This window comes from Danio rerio, chromosome 7 (genome assembly GCF_049306965.1).
Source record: "Danio rerio strain Tuebingen ecotype United States chromosome 7, GRCz12tu, whole genome shotgun sequence".
Taxonomy (NCBI): domain Eukaryota; kingdom Metazoa; phylum Chordata; class Actinopteri; order Cypriniformes; family Danionidae; genus Danio; species Danio rerio.
The window spans coordinates 57,436,189-57,452,248 of NC_133182.1; the positions used below are offsets into that span (position 1 = coordinate 57,436,189).

At 36.5% G+C, this 16,060-nt stretch overlaps 1 protein-coding gene across 1 annotated transcript in view; it reads left to right on the plus strand.

Annotated features, from left to right (window-relative positions):
- slc22a31 (solute carrier family 22 member 31) overlaps positions 1-14,929 on the plus strand; it is a 41,928-nt gene extending 26,999 nt beyond the window's left edge. Inside the window, exons 5-9 of the mRNA XM_694062.10 lie at positions 2,815-2,960; positions 6,700-6,808; positions 8,423-8,637; positions 10,855-10,966; positions 13,076-14,929. Coding sequence (XP_699154.4) covers positions 2,815-2,960; positions 6,700-6,808; positions 8,423-8,637; positions 10,855-10,966; positions 13,076-13,508 — 1,015 coding nt within the window. The 3' untranslated portion in view covers positions 13,509-14,929. The remainder of the gene's footprint in view (positions 1-2,814; positions 2,961-6,699; positions 6,809-8,422; positions 8,638-10,854; positions 10,967-13,075) is intronic.
- Positions 14,930-16,060: the final 1,131 nt, after the last annotated feature.

Sequence of the window (16,060 nt, forward strand, 5' to 3'; positions counted from 1 at the left end):
TTCAGTACATATTGGCCACTTGATTTTTTTTTTAAACAAAACAAAACAAAACAAAAAAAAACGTAAACCAATAGTTTTTTTCAATTTACAGGAGTGGTCCAGTGTGTATTTTAAGGTTTGGTTGTGTTTATAAGATGCAAAGCAATGTGTGATCGTGCTTCACTTGTAGAAAATCACCCAATGTTTTTCATAGATCTTATTTTGATTATGAACAGCTACTCTGCTAACATGTAAAGGCTGTCATATTTTCTAGTTCCTCTAAAAGGCCCGCCCTCAAGAGGCTACTATCAGTCAGGGTAACTATTTAATCAGAAAATAAAGACACTATGAAACCTCATGCCTGCTCTCTAAAATAAAATCTGACAAGTGTCTCACACACAGTTGAGTCAGAATTATTAGCCCCCCTGAATTATTAGCCCCCCCTGTTTATTTTTTCCCCAATTTCTGTTTAACGGAGAGAATGTTTTTCAACACATTTCTAAATATGATAGTTTAAATAACTCATCTCTAATAACTCATTGCTAATATCTTTGCCATGATGACAGTAAATAATATTTTACTAGATATTATTCAAGACACTTCTATACTGACATTTAAAGGCTTAACTAGGTTAATAAGGTTAACTAGGCAGGTTAGGGTAATTAGGCGAGTTATTGTATAACGATGGTTTGTTCTGTAGACTATTAAAAAATATAGCTTAAAGGAGCTGATAACATTGACCTTAAAATGTTTTTGTTTTTAATAAATACTGCTTTTATTCTAGCCAAAATAAAACAAAGAAGACTTTCTCCAAAAGAAAAAAATAATAATATCAGACATACTTTGAAAATGTCCTTGCTATGTTTAACATCATTTGAGAAATATTTAAAAAAGAAAAAAATCAAAGAGGGGCTTATGACTTTAACTGTATATTTGGGTTTTAGGCATGTGTAAGTAATATGAAATGTTCACAAACCTTTTATAAATTCAGTATTTTAGATTAGATAAACACTGCAGCACTGCTGAAGATTGTGGGTCTTTACAATGGTTTAACTGATAAAAATGAATTTGAGCTGTATTGTTAACAATGCCAAACAGCATTTCCTGTTGTTTAGATCCTTGCTACAACATACTGTTAATGCTATAATCTATGCATGTAATAGATCAATTTTAACAAATAATAACACCCACAGATTGTGGCTCACAATGCACAGCTTTATCTATTATGGTTGGAGCTGCTTCTTTGAGGAGTTTTTAGCTAAATCCAGCAGTGAACTGGGAGAGAATCTGGAAGCTGTCCTTTGTTAAATGCTAGCTATATATTTTTCATAATTCACTGTAACACAATTAAAATGAAACTGTAAGCACTTCTCTCTTTGTGTTATGTCCTTTGAAAGCCGAAATACAGAAACAGAATAAATTCTGTGGAAATAGCAGCTTTAGGACAGCATTTTGGCTTTCTCTGCTACATTACAGTGCCTCTGGCCACGCCCCTCCGCTGCATGTGGTGAATGCGCATAACCTGAACCCAGATGTATTTTTGTGTGGTCCCCAAACTTTGTTCACTGTAGGCTTTGCTAAGCTAACTCTGTAAAAGCCAGTGTCTCCCTTTGTATTGAACTTTGAACGTCTAACATTCAGAGATGTTGTTTACATTCACACAGCTACATTACACATCAGCAAAAGTTTCATATATTATATTGTAGTGGACCATCCCTTCAAAAAAGAAAAGATTTTTAATTACACAATGAGCAGCAGCCTAAACCATTGATGCTGTGCAGAATGGAACAATGTTTACATGGCATTTACACCAAATTGAGACCCTACCAATGGTTATGAAGCCGAAATTGACATCAGTCCAGACAATCTTTTTTTCAATGTGCTGTTGTCCACTTTTGGTGACCCTATGCAAATTGTAGCAGTTGTGCTGTTTTTAGCTTGCTGCTGTTGCTTATCTGCTTCACGGTTTGACGTATCTCTCAATCAGAGAAGCTCCATGGTCTTAACAAGTTGTTACTTGCATTATAATTGCCTTTCTATTAGCTAGAACCAGCAATTATTTGCTCCCTTTAACTATTGCGTACTAGGTTTTCTTTTTTCCATCCATTGTTCATAAATCCTATAGTAATGGTTGTGAATATTCCAGTAGATCCTCACTTTATGAAACGCTCAGATCAGCCCATCTGGAATCAATAACCATGCCACGTTCAGAGTCTTATCTTTTTTAAAATCACCTTTCTCAATAATTTTAATACTTCTTTTGAATTTCAGCAGACCATCTTGACAATGACATGTACGGAGGCTATATGCTTGTGTGCATTGTGATGCTGTTGTGTCAATGGCTGATTAGATTTTTGGTTTAATGAACTTTATGCAGCCTCATTCATAAGATGTGAACATATCTAAAGGTCATTTCACACCAGTTACTATAACTGTAACGGTAATTATATTAGCAACACCAACAGACACTAGCATTCTAGATGTTATAAGCATATGCTGATCAGAATGAAGTATAATCAAATTGGATGTCAGTAATTTGAGCCCTGAAAGTGGTTACAACAGTCTTTTTATAATATTATCATTATTGTAATAGTGACTCTGTCTGGACTCTATTCTACACAAATTCTTTCAATTTAGAAAGATTTTCATCACTATGTTGATGTTGTTTTAAGTTAATAGTGGTGTGAACTGATTTTTAGCCTTTACAATACATTGTGTATTGTTTCTGTCTCAAAAACAGCTATTACAATATTTACATTAGGGTCACGAGATTACCAAAATCATAGAGCCAGCAACACTAATAAATTGTGTGTTTGTGTGTGTGTCTGGCAACAGCTGTGCTTCAGTGTTTCCAGAATCTCCTCGTTGGCTCCTGGCCACAGCTCAGATTCCTCAAGCAAAGGAGTGTCTCCAGTCTTTCTCTGCACGGAATGGCATGTGTGTTAGCGATGAGCTCTACCCTGCTGAAACACTGCTGTCAGGTAAGAGTCTGCCTCCTGAACATCACCTACTCAACAGCCATCCAACCTTAAAAATAATCACTGGTAGTTTCAGAGCAAGCTTTTTTTTTGTGTGTGTTTAAAGACATCCAGAGATTTCTTGATTGACTAAATTAGACAGACTATGTGGTGACTAGTCTATTTTTGACTAGATTTCAATGACAACCCAAATGTCAAATTTTTTAGGCAAAGTTTCTACTGTTGGATGTCTATTAAATTCCTTTTTTAATGAACAAAAAATGCTTGTTGGGTCCATATTAGGGTTGGGAGACGTCGACAATTTTGGCATCGTACGATGTTCAATGTGAAACATCGCAATGGACAATGTCATTAGGCTGAATTAATTATTTATGAATATTTCATTAATTCATTACGAATAAATTATTTGTAGCCTACCGTTACAACTACCTGACCCGCATGGTCTTTGTTTTACCCATAATCAAATCATAAATAAATAAAGATAAGGTTTACACAAAATACCACCTGTCAATTACTTTTTCTGCGGGACTCTGGCAAGAATAGACACTGTGAGCTGTGAGTGTTATAATGGCGTCGACAAACATGGTTGGTAAAAAGGTGCAAAACCAACAGTATCTGAGGTTTACTCTAAAATTATTAAGTACAAGTGTGAAAGCAAAAGATTAAAGCAGTGTTCTGATGCTGTGACATGTTACCTGATAGTTTCAAAAGACCAAAGTGTTGTTAGATAGAGACAAGATTAATTAAATATCACGTTTAACAACTATAGTGAGACGCAATCCAGTGCTACATCCTTGATATACCGGAATAAATTCAGATGTGCACTGCTCTCTGGGTTTTTGTGCTTAAAGCACCCGTTGACTGCCTGGAGCTCAGACGCACGCGTATGCTGCAGCGCATGACAGTGTGTGTGTGGTCATGTGATGTGCGTTATCATCAATATAGTGTGGACTGAGGGCTTTTCAGAGCTAGGTGAAACGCCAGTGTGGACGTGGATCGTTTTCGTTCTAAAATGCCATTTTAAAGCTAAGATGTATTAGCGTAAACGGGGCCTGAGTGTGTATATTTCACAAATGGGTAGCCACTGCAACGGGGGCGATGGACGATGGGATCGTCTATCGACCCAACCCTAGTCCGTATATACAATAACATTATTGTTGTGTCATATTACGCAGGTTGGCTGCGAGTCCATAAAAAGTCGTAGAATAATGCTTTCACACTTTTGGTTCACAACCGGCTTCATTTGACATCATTTGACATCAGTGTTCATCACGTTTAGTCTACTGAACTCTGGTGCGCACCCACAAACGATACCTGAAAGAGGTGGTCTGGGGTACGGTTCACCTCTGAAATGAATGTAATTGTACCAAATAATGTAAGTGAACCGCCAATTGTACAACAAACTTTAGTTTTCATAACGTTCATTCATGTGTATGGCTGTGTATCACCTGCCTTTGTAACAAGAAGGACTGACCTTTTTGGTAACAAAACCAAAGATTCAGTAAAAGCAGAATGACTGATGTGCGTACGTCTTTCTGTTTTGGCATCTTTGCTTTCAAGGATGTCACACAGTGTCTGTACACACAATAGCAGCTTGATGATGCAGACGTACTGGAGGTTTAGAAAGAAAATAAACAGTGTGATTATAGACCAGCCGAGAAGGTGGCAAGGGGGGTAATTGAACTTGGGTTTGGACTAGGCAATCAATCCAAGTGTGAACGCACCCTTACTGTTCTTTAATAAAGGCCTTTAAAAATATTAAAAAGCCTTGAATTCAGATGTGTAACATCATAAATATTAAAATTGTCATTGGACAGAATGGATTTTTTTTCCTGTTCCAGTTATGGCATGATCAGAGAGAACTGTGGTAGCAGGTTGAAGCACAGCTGATGTCATATGTGACTAAAAAGAGCTTGCCATGCTCTTATTTTCTCACATGCAAATCTGTTATTCTCTAGGTGAAGCAATCTTCCATGCGTGGAAACATAACTGGCATTCTCATTCTGTTTGTCATTGAACTGACATAAAGGATACTTTGTGGTCTCCACAGCCCTACTGCTTTTAGGAGCTCAACTTGAAAATATTCAATCTTTTTTTTAAGTGGCAGCAGTAGCTGAGTTTATTCATTGAACAGAATATTAATAATCGATCAAAGAACATTTGAGCACATACCAGAGTGCCAAAACATGTTTTTAAATGTAAACTATTAAATATCTCACTTATGGTATGTTTGTGAGGTAAACATTTACAAAATAATGTGTCTGACGTTATAGCTATGCTAGTTCCTTTGAATGAACTAATTACACAAGTAACAACATTTTGTATAAGTTTTATTTCGATTTTAGCTAACATGCTAATGTTAGCTAAAACATTAGCACGTGGACTGATGTGAATCAATGGACTCACTCCACCTCTTCATCAGCATAATAGTTACTTTAAAATAGTTGTTGACAAAAACACAACAGTTTTTCATCTTGTTTTGAGACAATATTTTGTATGTGTGGTTAAGAAAGTATGTAAAAAATTATTTCTATCACTATTCCTGGCCAGCACAAGGTGTCACTTTTAACCTCCGACCATATCTGCTGAGATTTTTTACACTGGAGAATGTATTGTATTTTTTAATAATACTTTGCACTGTAGCCACTGGAACTTCAAAACATTTAGATATATGCCTTTCCTGACTTGTGAGCAGCCACAATGCGCAGCTGCTGGTTCTCACTGAGCACCTTTGTCTTAGCCATGACTGTTCACAAACCAACAGACGGGAGCTGCTGTTTTAACCTGTTGAGTTGATTAAAACATGAATCGGTAATTAGTATGCTTTAGAACAGCTTGGACTATATGGAATGGTATAGAACTTTGGCTTTTCCCATAGACGGGGACAGTTTGCAAATGGTATGAATCATTTGGGACATGCTGTTCAAAGGTAAATAAAAGCTGAGAATATTTTGTCCACAATGATGCCTCTTAAAAATCATCTTATCTTTTGGGAAAAGCCTGCATCATTTCCGGTCAAAAGAACTTGTTGGTTGAATAAAATTCACTTCAAGTCAGAATTATCCAGATGTATGAACAATTTTGAGCTTAACTGTTTGTATTTTCATATAGATTTGTTGTAGGTTTAATTGGTATTAAAATGTTATGGGTTTTTAATTATGTGTATTTTTTAAACACTGTATAGAGTAGGCTTGCAGTCTCTGCATTTGATGACCCCTTCTCTTCTTGCATAACACATTATCTTTATTTAGCACTGATGTTTAAGTAAACCCGCCTGTGTCCCCTTGCTACAATTTGTCCATTTGTTTGTGCATTTCACAGCAAATTACCATTAATGTTCAGAGCTGTGAATGTGGTTTTGAGGACACCAGTGCCTGAAGGTGGCATTTGAGAAAATTAGGCGACACTCCATTTGCTGTCATGGTGTGATTTATACTTTTAACAGGATGAAGAGATCATCTATTCTAGCACATGAGGGTATCGTTGGTCTTATAATAAGACTGCTCTTTGTTTCTTGTGATTTTTCACGCAATGGTGATTTCCCAGCTCACCCACCGAATTACATTACAGCAAATCAGGGCACATCATGGATGGTGAATAGAGCCATTTAGGATGTTTAAATTGAAAGAATTGAGTCTGTTCCTCCTCAGAATATGCTGGTCAGGTGCTCTGGGTGTCAGAAATCTACCATCTCAGCCATCTCTCTTCTTTCTTAACCCTCTGATTCTCTTCTTCTCTGTAGAAATCGACGAGGCGTTCCCTGAAGATGTCCAGCCAGAATATCATCATGTTTTCGAGTTGCGTCACACCAGAGTGATCTGGAAGAACTGCCTCATCCTAGGCTTCACTCTGTAAGTCGAGTCAGAAACTGTCAGACTTTCACACCTTTCAGTGTGTGATATTAAAAAGGGCTGTGGAAATTTGGATAAGAAGTCAGAATTGATTTGATTTTAAGTTGATTTGCATCTAAGTAGTGTAAGAAATAAAAAAAAATATTGGAATGTACTAATTGCAATGTTTCATTTTGTGTACTTATACACATACTAAGTGAATGGGGTGCTGATAACAATACAAATTTGCATACACTCACCGGCCACTTTATTAGGTACACCCAATAACCTGCTGTGGGTTGTTCACATAGTTTTGCAAATGTACTCGGTGACTATTTGGACTATTTCCCATCATTTTTAATTGTGCAGTGTTTGCTATGTAAAGTGTGTTTTAGAATATTGGAATAATAGTAGTAAAATTAAACACTCTACTTAGTGAATAATCACAATAATGAAAATGTACACATTAGGGATGCAACAATACAGTTAGCCCATGGTTCAATACATACCTTGGTTTTTTTAATATGGTTTTCGGTTCGGTTCTCATGACGTTTTTTTTTTCTGTAGGCAATATCAACAGTAAGAGGCTAAGGAGAAAAAAACTAAAACAATTTATTGCAATACTCATTTTGTTTTACTTAAAAATCAAGAAAAGTACTCTAGTTCCTAGTGTATTGTATAAAAAAAAAATAACACTGAAATCTCACAGCTGCTGGTAGCCCATGTACAAACTGGGGAACACATTAAATCCTACACTTTGAAAATAAACATACATGTGAGGTTAATAAGGATAAATAAGGATAAACATATTTGTACTTAAGTAAACATGAATAAACCATCTTAATTATCTCGATGCTGAAAAAATGCGAGGCTGTAGTCTGTAACGCGGATCGAGTGCTTTTATAAAATGACAGAAGTCTGCATCTCCAATCACCCAAAACGGCCGCAAATCTTTAGCAATAAACACACCGCACTGCCTTTGTTATTTTAAGTGATATTGCTGGGTGATGGCGCTGCAGATGTGCAGTCATGGGTAAACGTGTAAAACAATGCTTGCACAGTTATTTTTGTTCACCGTTTTTTCTTTTATTGGCATTATACTTACCGGCAAAATTTAAATGTCCTCACACCGCAGATTTGAAAGACGCCAGCGCATTCTCGTACTGTTTCATCACTTCGCCGGCGCTTCCTTGTACTGTTGCCTCAGCCTCACTTCACCGTCGCTCGCCATGTTAAAGTGTGGAATGATAGTCAAGCGCCCCCTAACTTTAGAGCATAGTGTTTGGGTATTTACTTGCGGGGAGGAGTTTCCTCATCTCAACTCATGGACTTACAGGCACACACAGTCAAATCGGGGAGATGTAAAACGCACATAAATTATTTAAACGCAAAATTGAGAAAACCGCAATTCACAAGCAAGTGTTGAACCGTGAAGGTCGTACCGAACGGTTCAATATTATATTGAGAACCGTGGCATCCCTAGTACACATGGATGAAGAGGATTGCTCATGTCATGCAGACATCCTATTACAAATAGTTGCAATTTTGTTACTCGATACACCTTCAGTGAAAAGTGTTTTTACAAACAGATGTTAAAGATTAATCTTACCATTTGGTTTTGCTGTGGTCCCTCAGTTTCATAGGAACAGGAATCCAGTACTGCTTCACGCGTAACCTGCACATCTACTCCCCGCACTTCTACTTCAGCTATTTCCTGCGTGTGCTGACTGGAGCTCTGGCGTGTATCTTCCTCTGTGTGACGGTGGATCGATACGGGCGCAGGGGGATGTTACTGCTGGCCGCCATCATCACGGGCCTGTCCTCACTGCTGCTGCTGGCCCTCACACAGTGTAAGACCTAGTGGTTCATAGTTCAGCCATGCTAATTCGAGACTCCTTTTAGTAAAAAAATCAAATACGTTATTTCATTGATTTCCAAGCTGGTGTCGATGATGCAGAAGCTAATAAGCTTTGAAGTTAAATAAAGATGTAATAAAGAAAATGTACCACAGAAATTTTTCTATAAATTGTTTTAAATGTTTAAATGTTGTCAGTATTTGTAATCGACTGAGGTTTATTGGGATACTACTGTAAATATACAGTTGAAGTCAGAATTATTAGCCCCCCTGTTTATTTTTCTCCAATTTTCTGTTTAACGAAGAGAAGAATTTTCAACATATTTCTAAACAAAATAGTTTATATAACTCATTTCTAATAACTGATTTATTTTATCTTTGCCATGATGACAGTAAATCATATTTTTCTAGATATTTTTTCAAGACACTTCTATACAGCTTAAAGTGACATTTAAAGGCTTAACTAGGTTAATTAGGTTAACTAGGCAGGTTAGGGTATTTAGGCAAGTTATTCTATAATGATGGTTTGTTCTGTAGACTATCGGAAAAAAAAAATATATAGCTTAAAGGGGCTAATAATTTTGACCTTAAAATGGTGTTTACAAAATCAAAAACTGCTTTTATTAAAGCCGAAATAAAACAAATAAGATTGTATCCTGAAGAAAAAATATTATCATACATATTGTGATATTTTCCTTGCTCTGTTAAACATAATTTGGGAAATATTTTAAAAAGAAAACTAAATTCAAAGGGAAGCTAATAATTCTGACTTCAACTGTATATTTCTGTCAGTGGTGGCACAAAAGTGTGTTATGCTTTATAAATACAAATTAATTGTGAAATGCAATAGTTTGGTTGAAGCCAAATTAATCAAAGCAGGAGTTTTTTCCAAAACTGACATGGAATCTGGGCAACATCGATTCGGTTAAAAGTCATTTTAATCTACTAATCGTCAGTATTTACTGTGGTGTTACTGTAGTAACATTGACAGTAACCATGGTATAACACATTATTTTAAAGTACAATTATCTATGGTTTGTTAGTAAATAATTAAATAAGACTTTTAGCTTAATAAACGACTAATTTGCTGCGTAGTAATAGTAAGGTAGAAGTAGGGTTTAGGTATTGGGTAGGATTAGGCATTTTAAGGACTAATGAACAGCTAACATCTTAATAGGCAGTTAACAAGTCAGCAGTTAATAGTGGGAATTGGTACTTAATTCAAAGTATAAGCCAGTATTTTTGTTAATAAGTTGTATCGTTTGTTTCTTGTGCATTTGTACTCTATGTCTACAGGCTAGTTTTTTCATAGTAATTGTTTTGGAAACCATATAGTTTGGCTACTTTTTACCTTTAAGGGTGTTGAAATTATTATAGCGGCTCACAGAAACGGGTACTAAATGAAACCCATCCTATTTCCAATCCATGCTACTTTCAGCTCCAGCTACTGTCATATTCAGTGTGGGAATTAAGTATTAAACACTTCACCATTTTTCTCACATATTTCTAAAGGTGCCCATGATTTGAAAATTTCACCAGATGTTGGATTCTGCTAGAAAAGAAAATAAATTAGGTTACAAATGAAGTTATGTGTAATAGAATAAAATGATGCAGGGTAAAAGTATTGAGAGGCAGTGAAAGTCTAGACAGCAGCTGAAATATCTCAGTAGTTATTCAGCAACCCTTTGTTCTTCCTCATTGTAAGTAAATATTCACTTCTTCAGTCCAACCTCTACGTTAGCAGGATGATGAAGATGAAACCAGGGTGGACATTTTAGCAAGACAATGATCCAAAACACAGCTGATAAAACTCTCAGATGCTTTCAGAGAAAGAAAACCAAGCTGTAGAATGGCCCAGCCAATCACCTGACTTGAATCCAATAGAAATGATAAAAAAAAGATCAGATTTAACAAACGAGAACAACAGAACCATCAAGATTCTTCAACTCTGTTAAAGTCTATGAAAAACTCCCACCTGAGCAATTCATGTGACTTTATTCTCCATATGAGAGGCGTCTTTAAGCTGTATTAGATTTGTTTTAGATTTGATTTTTATAAATACCTGCTGAAATTTCTAAGTCAAAAGCACCTTTAAAAATATGTTTTCTGAGAAATATCGTGACGTGTTAAACTTGTTTCCCCCACTGTATAATTGGATAGCATTCATCCAGAAGCCCAAAACAAACTGTTTTTCTCCACCGTCTTCTTTCAGATCTGCATGGAGGGCTGGTTCTGGTTCTGTCTGTAGTGGGTCTCCTCTCCTCGCAGGCTTTGGCTATGCTTAGCATGTTCTTCGGCAGTGAAGTCATGCCCACCATTGTGCGGTAATCTCCACCGATATGCCCACTCCTACACACAACATCTGATATTTTTTAGATTATCAGCCAAAATAAATGAAATCCAATTCTTCTGACTTTTATGAAAGGAATTATGAAATGGATTTTTATTAAAGGATGATGAGTCATGATTTGCACAAAAAAAGAGAAGCTAAACAATTTTTTGACATTGATAAACCATTATAAGTAATCTAACACCAGTCATAATTTATAAAAACCGAGCAGCATGTCGCAGCACCAGGATCATATGACACTGAATTATAAGTGCTGAAAATGCTGCTTTGATATAACTGGAACACAGTATGTTAAAAATATATATTAAAACATGGAACGGAAATTTTGCTGTATTTTTGCCAGTAAATGTAGATTTCACATTTTTGGTAGCACTTTACAATAATGCTCCATTAGTTAATGTTAAATAATGTTCTTACTAACATGGATAATACATTTATTACATTATTTATTTACTTTTAATCCATTTTGTTTAAAGGAATGTTCAGCTAAAACTTTTGTTATCAAATATTTTTTTTCTGTTGAACACAAAAGAAGATATTAAGAAAACTTCCATAGTAAAAAAACAAAACAAAAACACCAGGGATGTCAATGGTTACCAGTTTCTTACAATCCACAGTGTATCTCTGTTTGTGTTCAACAATAAAGGTAGCTCGCAAAGTTTGAGAACCACTTGATTGTGAGTAAATAGTCAGAACATTTCCATTGTGTGTCTCTTTACATTAGTTAAAAATCTTTTAAGGGATTAAAATTGATAAATTTATTGTTTAATTTTATCATTTCAAAAATACTGTATCGGAACCTTATCATAAAGTGTGACCAATGTTTTTTTTTTATGTAAAATAATTGAAAGAGTTAATTAAATAATTAAAATAATTATTCTGAACTCTTGAGACAAGGTTTTTATACTCCGATCACTTGCCTAGAGGTTTTTAGAAATGGAGTCCAGAGATCCTGGGGGCCGTTCTTCAGATGTGTATTGCTCAATTAGCTGCATTTGATTTAATATGGACTTTTTAGATACAATGCATACTATTTTAAGGTTCGGACCGAGCTTTAATGCAATTTGTGTATAATAGACATGGCCAATAATTTCTTTTTTTTGGATCGTTGGATCAGTCCTTCAGAACACACACAGCAATCTCAGATCAGTTCATCCAGACATTTTATGCTGATTCGCGAACTTGTTTGAAGAACCAAATTAGCCAGAGATCAGTTATCAAGATTAAAAGATCCAGGATCTGCCAAATCATCATAGATTATTTAAGCGAGGTACGAAGAACGGACCCCTGGAGGAATTTTAATTTATTTGTTATATTGACCTGAAATGTCTAATCTTTTTTATCTTTATGTTAAGATGTATATATCTTTTTTTAGTGTCATCTCTTTTTGACTTATGAAGTCATTATTTTGTTTTTATATATAATGATCTAGCCGTAAAATAGTCAAGTTGGCAATGTGGCAATAAATAAACAAGCAAACAGCTTTCTGAACTCTTGACTGCCGATGCATATGCAGTTGATGTCAAAAATATTAGAAATAATATGTATTTGTTTTTTTTAATACTTCCCAAATGACGTTTAAAGATTGAGGAGTTTTTCCTCAGTATTTGCTATAATATTTTTTCTTCTAGAGAAAGTCTGATTTGTATTATTTCGGCTAGAGTAAAAGCAGTTTTTAATTTATTTAAAGTCATTTTAAGGTCAAAATTATTAGCCCACTATAAGCAATATTTTTTCTATCACCTACAGAACAAACGATCATTATACAAAAACTTTTCCAAATGACCCTAACTTGCTTAGTTAAGCCTTTATATGTCACTTTAAGCTGAATACTAGTATCCTGAAAATATGTAGTCATAAATATTATTTACTGTCATCACGGCAAAGATAAAATAAATCAGTTATTAGAAATGAGTTCTTAAAACTATTATGCTTAGAAATGTGTAGAAAAAAAATCTGCTCTCTGTTAAACAGAAATCGGAAAAATATACAGGGGGCTAAAATTTAGGAGGAGTAATATTTATAACTTCAGCTGTAGATTTCTCTACATGTATTGAGCTCATTGCTGTGTTTTCCCTTTCAGCGGTGGTACTCTGGGTCTGATCATGTCCGCAGGCTGTATAGGAATGGCGGCGTCCTCTCTTATGGAGTTGCAGAATAACGGTGGGTATTTCCTGCATCACGTCATCTTCGCGTCCTTCGCTGTCCTGTCCGTCCTGTGCATCATGCTGCTGCCCGAGAGCAAACACAAACCCCTGCCCGACTCTCTGAAAGACGGAGAGCGGCAGCGGCGTCCTCCTCTCTTCCTGTCCCGCATGAGCCGAGACAATCCTCCATTACTGCGCACGGAGCCCAATGGCCCTGAGTACAACCGCGATAACTACTCGCGCCTCGTCTCCGCCACCAAGAAGATGCTCAGTAAAGACACACTCCCATACAAGATCTCCAGCTCAACACAAGCTCCTCTACTCTCCAGCAATGGTGCTGCTCCAGACGCACAAGAGGACTCGTCATAGCATTTTGTTGTTTATTTTGGATATGATCATCTCACGACATGACCAGTTTGGTCACTCCGTCTTTTCCCAGGGAATATGTGGTATTGATGCTTTAAACTGGTAGTGACGTGTATTCTGTATGCATCGGGAAGCCCTGCTCTACGCACAGATGTTGCTGGGAGACTCTGTGCTCAGTCTCTATCTGATTGCTGAATGCTTTAGCGTCGTAGCCGCTGACGGTCACCTGAGAGCCATCGCCTGTCCACTTAGCAGCTGCATCTCATGCAACTCATTAGCCAAGTCTTGTGACTAAAGCAAAAGTAGCAGTTTTCCCACATGAAGGCTTGCTTAAAGGAACATTCCACTTTTATTTTTGGAAACAGGCTCATTTTATAAGTCCCCTAGAGAGAGATAGTTGAGTTCCAGGTCTGGCTGGAGCACTTTTAGCTTAGCTTGTTGAAACGGATAATTTAATTGAAACGGATTAAACCTTTAACATCTTGCTCGAGTTTTGATCATTTTCCTATTTAAAGCTTGACTAGTCTGTAGTTACATTGTGTGATAAGACTGAGAGAAAATGAGAAGTTTCTATTTTATTTGCTGGTATGGCTGGGAACTATACTATTATTCTGGTGTAATAATCAAGGAACTACATCGCCACACCATGGCTGCAGCAGACACATTGATATTACAGTGTCTGAAAGTAGTCCTCTACTAGATATAGTATTATTATTGCCCCTGCTGCAGCCATGGTACAGTTTCTTGATTATCATGCCAGAATGAGGGCATAGTTCCTTGCCATATTAACCTAGAAAACAGCTACTTTTTTCTGTCAGTCTTAGTACATGATGTAACTACAGAATAATCAAACTTTAAATAAGAAAATCATCAAAACTCGTATTTTTTTGTGAGATGCTAACGATGCTAAATCAATGATTTATGCTAAGCTAAGCTAAAACTGCTCCCTCTAGAGCCGGAGATCAGCTGAAAGGATTTAAATAAGGTAAAACTCAACTGTTTAACTCTAAAAGAGCTGTAAAATGAGCATATTTGCAAAAGAAAGTGGTGTACTCCTTTAACCCCACGGACTGGTGATTCACTGAAGGATGCTGAACGTCCATTTGCTATCAGAGATTTATTTCCTCAGAATGGTATGAGCAGCATTTGATGACGTCAGAATCGACAGGGAAACTCGACTCTTTATAATGTTGGAATGTGAACGTACTTCTCTTTCTCTGGAATGGTCCATCATCTCATTTGCTCCTTGTGTGGAGTTTTGTCTCAGCACATTCCTGTCTTTCTACTGTTTCATATCAATGTCAAGTTGTTGTTTTTTTTCCCTCCATGTGTCAAGAACCAAAGCTGGCAAAGCAAGGGAACTGTTTTGTCTGTCTCATTTGTTACATCTTTGAAATGGAAATAAATTGTTTACTGTTTACCAAGCTAATGTAGTTCTTGTTTTAATTCTGGGGTCGCCACAGCAGAATTAATCGCCAACTTATCCAGCATACATTTTACATAGTGGATGTCCTTCCAGCTGCAACCCAACACTGGGAACACTCATTTACACACAAACACTAGGGAAAAATTGGTTCATCCAATTCACCTGTAAAGCATGTGTTTGGACTGTTGGGGAAACCAAAGCACCGGGAGGAAACCCACGCTAACACAGGGAGAACATGCACACAGAAATGCCAACTGACCCAACCAGGACTCAAATAGTCAACTTTGCTGTAAGGCAACAGTGCTAACCACTGAGCCACCATAATGTCCGTATCCTACATCATAGATATTTAAAGTTATGTGCGTAGAAAGCATATTGAGGTACATTACAGTTAAATAGTATTTTGGGATTTCACTGTGATCTTTAATATGCCATTAAATGATTCTTGTGTACATATATGACAATTTTTGTGGGTGTTTTATCTAGACCAGTGGTTCTCAAAGTGGGGGTCGCCTGGTGGTTTCCAAAAATCATTTTATTTTTATTAAACCATAAGAATTACCATGTTTTATCTGTAACCTACTGAAAAGAAAAGAAAATAGTCGTTTATAGTTACTAAATACTATATAGTTACTATAGTAGCTTATACAACAGTTCTGTCTGGTTCTCAAATCTGATTGGCTGATAGCTGTGATGTAAGTAATATCAGCACCCGCACAGTCTCTTTACCGTTTTTGTACTACGCCCACATACAGCCAGCAAAAAGCAGACACTACAGATCTAAAGTTTAAAAGATGCTTGCTTAACTGTTTAACTTGCAGCTTGTGATTTGAATCCAACGCGAAAGAAAGTAGTTCCTCATACAAAAGGGTTTTTCAGATTCTCTATGTTTGATTTTGTTTTTATATACACAGTTATGCCGTCAAATTGTTACATAAACGCAATATCACACGAGTAGCAGTGCGATATGGCTGTATATTGACACTGGTGGGGGCACACCTCCCACCAGTGCCGATATACAGCCATATCGCACTGCTACTCGTGTGATATTGCTTATTTATAGTCAATAGTTCTATTGGATTGTGACCCCTGGGGGTATTACATATATTAAAGACACAGCAATAACGTC